Source organism: Austrofundulus limnaeus, unplaced genomic scaffold (genome assembly GCF_001266775.1).
Source record: "Austrofundulus limnaeus strain Quisiro unplaced genomic scaffold, Austrofundulus_limnaeus-1.0 Scaffold133, whole genome shotgun sequence".
In the NCBI taxonomy this organism is placed as follows: domain Eukaryota; kingdom Metazoa; phylum Chordata; class Actinopteri; order Cyprinodontiformes; family Rivulidae; genus Austrofundulus; species Austrofundulus limnaeus.
This window is the reverse complement of record NW_013952535.1, coordinates 152,564-160,500: the sequence shown is the minus strand read 5'-3', so window position 1 is coordinate 160,500 and position 7,937 is coordinate 152,564. Positions and strand designations below refer to the sequence as shown.

At 38.3% G+C, this 7,937-nt stretch overlaps 1 protein-coding gene across 1 annotated transcript in view; it reads right to left on the bottom strand.

Moving 5' to 3' along the window:
* The window catches only part of LOC106522612 (absent in melanoma 1 protein), a 53,128-nt gene extending 51,997 nt beyond the window's left edge, over nt 1-1,131 (bottom strand). Inside the window, exon 1 of the mRNA XM_014015685.1 lies at nt 987-1,131. Within this exon, the coding sequence (XP_013871139.1) occupies nt 987-1,016 (30 nt within the window). The 5' untranslated portion in view covers nt 1,017-1,131. The remainder of the gene's footprint in view (nt 1-986) is intronic.
* Between the last annotated feature and the right edge of the window lie 6,806 nt (nt 1,132-7,937).

Here is a 7,937-nt window from a genome sequence, read left to right as displayed (position 1 = left end):
AAAATAAAACTTAAAATATCTCATCAACCAAATGAACAGATTTCAACAAAACACAAAGTAATTACTGGTTTGTACAACCAGTTTACTTTTGGAGTCAATTCCATTCAAGATGGCCACAACTAATCAACCAAAATGACTCTGGTACCTTTCAAAGGAAGCTAGGATTTAATTTGATACATAAAGGTAGATGTAGTTAGAGACTCACTGCGCGTCACAATGATAAATATCACACACACATGCTTGGTAATGTGACAGCTGAAACAAACTGTCATGCTCAAAGCTAAAAAGTCCGACATTTCATTCGCGCACTTGAAGGCAGCAAAGAGGCCGCGCTCATAAAAGTGAGTTTTCCACCGGAAGTGACGCAGCGGCCGAGTGTGGCGTTCAAAGCCTCGTAAAAGTCGCGTTTTTTTCCTTTCTTTCCTTTTTCCAAAATCTGCTTGCTCATGTTTCAGCTGTAGTGGGGGGGCTGCAGCTCAGTTTTTCCATGAGGGTCGACAAGTCGTAACCCTTTAACTTCTCCTGTCTGAAACCACTGCTCATTTAAAGCTTTTGTTTTTATTTGTTTAAGAAAGGAAGCAAAAAACTCGCGATTTGAGCGCAGCTTTTATAATTGCTTCCTGATTTGTTTAATCCTACCCGTCGACATGGGAGTGGTCCTGTTCAAAAAATAAACAAATAAGTAACTAAATAAATAAAAAAGGTAAATAAAAATTTGCAATAATCAGYATATTCAGCTTTTTTTCCCAACGCATTTCTTACAGGAGCCTAAACAGAAATAAAATAAAGCACTTTCACGTTGTTATTATTAAAAAAGTCGATTTAACTTTGGCAAAAATAGTGAAGTTTCTCCACAAACTTCTTTTCTTTTAAACTAATAGGTGCTTTGAAGTATTTCCAGTAAAATCAGATCATTAAATAACCTATAGTCTACAATTTATCGACCCCACAAAGTCGTCAGTCTCAGGATCCAGATCAGGTCTTACCATGATCCCAGCGTCTCCTTGGCTCTCCATGGGGAGAAAAATGAAGCAGCTCTCCGGGCTGCAGCTYCCAGGTGAGTCGCGTCTCCTCGGAGCTTACCTGCGCCTCAGCAGGAGCGGCTGCACCGCCTTTTTAATGGTTCCTGCATCCAAAAAGAAGAAGAGGGGAAAAGAACTGAGATCAGCAGAGTGATGTCATCATGTTTCTGAAGAAGTCTGTTTTTCCCAAAGGGGGAAAGAAGGAAGAGAGGAATCTGCCCGGACCAGGTGCTGTGACACACCCCGGGGGGCTTAAAGCACCTTAAGCCTACAGACAGCAGCTGGTTTTTCTGTCTCTTTATGACAAAGACAATCGAATCGTGTGTGAAATATTTAACTTTTATGGATAAAATCCTGATAAAAACCCTTCAAATCCTGATATTTTAACACAAACACTATTATTAAACATTAACCAGTTGTAGGTCAAACTATTATATTCTGAGAGTTTCATAATCCATAAAGTGTTTCATGGGATATTTTGCTAACAGACAATTAGGGTTGACAATAAAAGTTAATGCTGAAGTTTTAAGTGAGTGTTGTACCTAATGATTAGTGCTCAGAGTATTTGTTGTAAATAAACCTAAACTACAAACAGCCCAAATTTTGGTTTGGTATTTGTAAAATTCACTGAATTATAGTTGTTTTTGTGTTTTTTAAAGCCAGTTGGCTGTGGCAGCTGTCTTGAGTTCAGTTAGCACTAAAAGTTAATCAGCTGTAAAAGAGTATTCAGTGATCATTTTCTAAAAGTTTCTTCAGAATCCAATCAATGGATCTTGAAATTTTTTGCTAACAGACAAAAAATAGTCTCCAAATAACCAATAGCAAATTTTTAACCAAAGAACATACGGAATATGTTAGCACTCAGAATAAGGGTTAAGAATCWGTCTCAGACACAGTCCTGAAATAAAATTTAGGTCAGTACCTGTAAAATTGATCCAGTTGTAGCCATTTTTGTGCCTTCCACGTTTGGTTGGTCGTGGCAGCCATCTTGTAGCAAGTCAACTCCAAAAGTTAATCAGCTGTAGACGACAACCTAACGAGTAAATTCTGCAAATTTCACTCAAACTGGCTGTACGGTTCAGGGTATATTTTGCTAACAGACAGACAAACTAATGCAAAAACCTTTGCCTTTCCCATCGTCGCCGTTTGATAAACACGCATCAGAGCCTGGTTATTTTAACACCCCCTGTCCCTCTCTTTTTTTTTTTTGTTTTCTTCATTTCTTATTGATGAGTTGTGGAAACTGAAACCTGCCTCCTTTGCCACCCTATGAAAAATTCACACCTTGCCTGACAGTCTCTGTCCCACTGGTTGGTTTTTTTTATATTTCACTGTTCAAAGACAAGCTTCTGACACGAACTGATATGCTCTGCTGTTTAAATTATTAGATTATCTAAGCTCACACTGAGGTGAGGTAGTCCTGTTTTCAGCTAATTAAACAAATAGCATCTTGTTTTATGAATAAGCAGTGAGAAAAGAAGAATTGAACAGTGGCTGCATTCATACAGTTACAGACTTGCACACCCTGCAGCTGTTTTCTACAGGAGGCCTCATTTTGCTGCAGTGAAAAAGCACCTTTAGAAAACTGTGTAAACAGCTGCTTAAGGGACACCTCACAGGTTTTACTTTAGAATTTCTTTTTTCTTTTTACTTCTAAAAGCAGCTGTTATTCTTTGCTTTGTACAATATAATCACCCAGTTTAGCTTCAGACAGCAGCTTGTAAAACTCTGACTTCAATCAAGATGAGCCAAACAGATGCATTTAGATCAAAACAATCACCAAAGGAGGCCATATTTGCTGTTTAAATAATGACAAGTGAAAAACAAAAGAATTTTTAAAAAAAGCATTTTTCTCACTGTTTCTTCTTCTTATCGCCTGCTGCAAAAGGTAAAGGCAAGCAATGATATTTTTGTTCATACGTGCGTGTTACCAAAGTATCTCATGAACTGGTTACATTTTAATGAAGCTTGCAGAAAGTAGTCATTTGCATCTGCAGTAGATAAACATCTGGAGTCGAGCAAATTCAAGATGGCTGTCACCGCTAACTGAACTAAAAAAAAAAAAGCAAAAAGGCTACAATTCACTTAATATTACAAATGAATGACTGACTCACAACACAACACATTTTCACTATTTAGCTCACTGTTCTTACATTTAGCTATTTTTTCCCTAAAAGTTAAGATTAAATGTTAAAAATAATATGTGCAAAAATGAAATCCTAAATCTAAATCTAAATGTTAAGATTAAATGTTAAATAATATATGCAAATCCTAAATCTAAATGTGTAAATCTAAAAATTAAATCTCACATGCCGCGGCTAAATGTTAGTTTACATATAAGTATTTTGGAATGGAATGCAGCCTTTGCTGTTGGTGCTTGGCTCTTGTTATGACATCATCATCCTGCGACAAAAGCAAATGCTAACACTGCTTAAGATGGCTTTTAAAATTTAAATTCAAAATGTGTTCACTGAAAACAATATGGTACCTGCAGATCAGACACTGACCACAACTGATATTTTGATGTCTTGTAGGGAAGTTTTAGCCGTGTTAGCAGCATTAGCAGCGTTAGCAGCATTAAGGGCTCGACACATGGGGAGCAACAAATGACAACGATTAACGGCCGTCATCRCAGCCAGGGTGAAACCCGACACACAGGACGCGACAACGATTGCAGTGTTGTGAATTGCGCTCTCGGATCGTTTGTCGTCACGAAATTTGATTGGTTCTTCTACTGCTTTTGTAAAGGTTATTGGTGGTTTGCAAAACAGGGGTGTGTGCATTACGGACGTGTAAACTAAATAATCTTGTGATGCTAAGAATATTGAAAAACAAACGCACACCAAGATACAATTTTATGAGGAAAAACTTACCGGATAACGTCACCCTGGCGCCAACAAATTCCCACAAAGCTGCCTTTTTTTGTAAACACTTATTGAAAGTGTTAGCTAACTAAATTATGTATACTCTCCTCTCATTGGTCAGTCAATGAAACCCTCACTGATTGGTTGTACGCTAAGCAACAGCGACAAAAGTTGAACATTTTTCAACTTTCATATGTCGCGTCGCAAGCTCTACGTGTACGAGCGCTAAATTTCACATGCACTATTTTCGCCGGTCGCTTGGCTGGAGGAGGGCAAGTGATTGTCGCCTCACCGCACAACTTCCACAGGAAATGAATGGAGAGCGAGCGACGTCGCCTCCCGTGTGTCGAGCCCTTTAGTAGTAGCTTTTGTCTCAGGATGATGATGTCATAACAGGAGATGAGCACCAACGGCAAAGGCCGCATTCCATTCCGAAGCACTTAAATGTAAACCTCAACATTTCAAAATGAACTTTTACATTTTACATTTAGATTTACGCATTTAGATTTAGAATTTAACATTTAGACACAACACTTAACATTTAAATGTRACATTTAATAAAAATTAGCAAAATGTTATAACTGTGAGCTAAATAACAGTATAATGTTAGGGAAAATATTTTAAATAGGCACTTATAAAGTGCTAATGAAAATGTTTTTGTGATTTTTTTTTCTTATTTTACACTTGGCACCTCATACACTATTTGCATTCAGTTCTATCTGTCTTAGCAAAACATCTCATCAGMCACTTGACTGACTTTAGCCACACTTTGGTGGATTTATCTGTGGAACTCATTAACGTTTGGAGTMATCTCTAAACGCTCAGTCAGTTTTACAAAAACACCGCTAAAATTTGGTGTGGTATTAGCCGAGAGTCATTCATAACACATACGCTGAGCATGAGATCGTGCCTATTTGCAAGATTTGATCATCTCTTCTCAACATTAAATGATCTTGGGCTAAAACTCTGGCATGACTGGCAGCAGCAGAAATGCTAGACCTTAAATTTCTGCTTCACAGACACCTTGAGTCTACTGGAAAAACCTTCCTCCTCTGCTTATGTCTCCGCAGTCCTTATTGTGAGACTCGTTATCTTCTAGTTGCGTAACCATCCCTTCGTCATATTGAGGTATTCTGTGCTGTAAAATATCTTGTTTGTCCAGTTTACTTGCATGCAAATTAAACAGGATTTTATATTTGAACAGAAACCAAATCCCCAAAACTGTGTGCTGTGTTTGCTTCGCCACTGCTCCCTTCGTTCAAGCTGTCAGCCCCAACGCCAAAAGAGACGCCCAGGGGGAATTTGGACCTTTAGCTTTGAAGTGATCTAACGTCGCTGCGCCACACGACGGTTTTTCAAGCTTACTGCAGCCCTGAGTGTGAAGTTCAAAAGTGTGTTTGTGTGTGTGTGTGTGTGTGTGTGTGTGTGTGTGTGTGTGTGTGTGTGTATGTACATTTGGGGGCTGGGTGAGAGGGGAGTGGAGACGCTGCTGAGCTGAGGCTTGTGGATCCAGCATGAAACAAGCTATTTCTGCACATTTTGTTCCAAAGCCACAGGAGCTGGGCAGAGAAAATCAAGTTGTTGGAGGCCGTATGGAGAGGCTGCATGTTTGCATACCTGGCAGGTGAAGCAAATGAATGAACGCAAAGACATAATCTTTTTTATTTAATTTAATTTTTTTCACTGGGTGGGATTAAATATTCTGTCAGGACTGGGAACACTGTGAGGTTTAGGAGGAGCTGCAGAGTGTTGCTGAGGAAAGGCATGTATGGGGTGCTCTCCTGGGCTTATTGCCACCAAAGTAGAAAATGGAGAAATAAATGCAATAAGAACCAGAGGTGTGTAGTAACAAATTGCATTTGTTTTGTTACAGTATTTAATTCATGTTTTTGAGAATCTGCAATTTTATGTCAGCTGGTTCCACTAAATTGAATTGAGGAAATGYAAAGCAATTTACGCATTTCTCTCATTTTACTGCCCCAAGGGGTTTTCTTTAAGTTTTTGCTCAAATGTAACTGAGTGTGTCTCAGCATTTAAAAACTCTACTTAAATAATCTTGGTATCAAAATAAAGCTAACACTTAGGAGATTTCATCAAAAGTGTAAGTATTAAAACAGCTGCTGTGGTTTTAGAGATATTGGGGATGGGACATATATATTTTTTCACTCTCACCTGAAAATGTTTTTCATTAGACAGTATATAACCCATTTAAAACCATAATGAATCAGGCTAAAAACTCTTAGTAACCATAAATCCACTTGTGGACATCACCTATGCAAAGATTCATGCAGCTAAAATGAACTGGAGCAAAGTTACAGAGGTTTTAGTAAAGAAATATTTTTGCATTTTGTCGTTCTGCACAAGATGGACCATGATGGTACCATTAATAAATGTTAAGAAATAAAGTTTTTACTTCCAAATATTATTTATTTTTTCTTTATGTACTCAGCAGCAGAGCTAGACATTTGCGATTTTTAGAAGTAGCTGAAAACAATCTTTACCGAATTCTAAACGCTAATTAAAAATTCAACATGGCCACCACAGCTAACTGTAAATAATGCAGCCATTTTAAAACTCATTAAGATTAAATTTGTTGTGGAGCAGCTAAGAATTATCACATGCCAATTGCCGATGCTAATCCAAAATTTAGCTAACCACTAATGGTAATATTACAAAGGGCTATAATTCAGTCGTTTTTAAACATACACAGGTAAAAAGTTATACAGTAAAGCAGTATCAGAGAACAAAATCTAAATGCAAAATCCAAGATTCCCACCTACTTTTCGATTATTTGAGGGTGGCACCTGGGGTGGCCAACCAAGTGCCCAGGGTGGCGCTTGGTCTAGCTCCACCCCTGTGTGCRCTAGCTGAAAGTCATCCTCAACACATATTTTGAGTGCAGTGCCTCACAATAATATATGAATTTGAAGTTTGACCAAAACAACGGCTCTGTCTTGAAAAGCRGGTGGATGATACGTGTTAATTTTTCCTGCAAACAACCTGTCACATTTCCATCTCAGAGAATGCACAGTTGGAGCGAACGTCCCCACAGTCAGCAAGTAAATAAGAATGTGACTCACTGCTGCGCTTTCTATTACCACCAAACCATTAAGTCTCGCATCACCACAGCAACCGCTGCCACTGATGTGTAAATAATTTCAGCTTAAAGTTCTGACATTCAGAACAGGGAATGTTCCTTGTTGTGAAAACAATAATTKATTTCCAAAGTGTCGCCGGCCTCCTATTACCAATCTAATCCGATCTTTACTTCGAAACGAACCTTTCTGGTTACTGGTGTTTGTGCTGCATCACCTCAGACCTGCTCGCCTTTGAAGCAGCTCCTCGCAGAACGAACCTAATTCAAAGCAAAGGGCAGCCTGAGCAAAGCTCCAAGTCCTCGTTTTGTTTTCAGACCTCCGCTGTTGTCAGCGGTGCCACTAATTAATGCCTGTGGGWATTGTGCAACGGTTCTGGTTAAGTGACAGTTTAATGTTAAAGTTTTATTTCGCAGCTCGGCAGCAAAAGCACTTGAGCGAAGACGGAAATGAATTTGCTTTTGTATCGTTTCAATAAGGAAAAACATCCATGCAAAGTTCACTGAATGAACTAGAAACTGACAAACAACACAAAAAGAAAAGCTTTATTGGAAATCAATGAAGAAAATCAGACTTTGCTTTTTAATTTTTAGTTTTTCAAAGATGTACACTGTAATTAGCAGCATAGGTGTTTTCAACCTTGTAATTAGTCAGTTTGTTTATTTATACAGGGAAAAATTATCATTAGCTGCGTTTCCATTGCAAATGTGCACAAAACTTTGTCGATATTCTGTTAATGTAAAAAAAAAAAAACAGTCTCGCAATTGCGTGTTTCCATCAAGTAAGAAATGCTACTAAAGTCACGTGTGAAAACGTTTGTTCTCACGATAAGTCATTACAAACATAGCGGTGATGGATGTAAACACATAGCATGTTGCTACCACGACACTAGCGCCAGTGGTGGACAGTAACAAAGTACTTTTACTTTATTACTGTAATTAAGTACATTTTTTGAG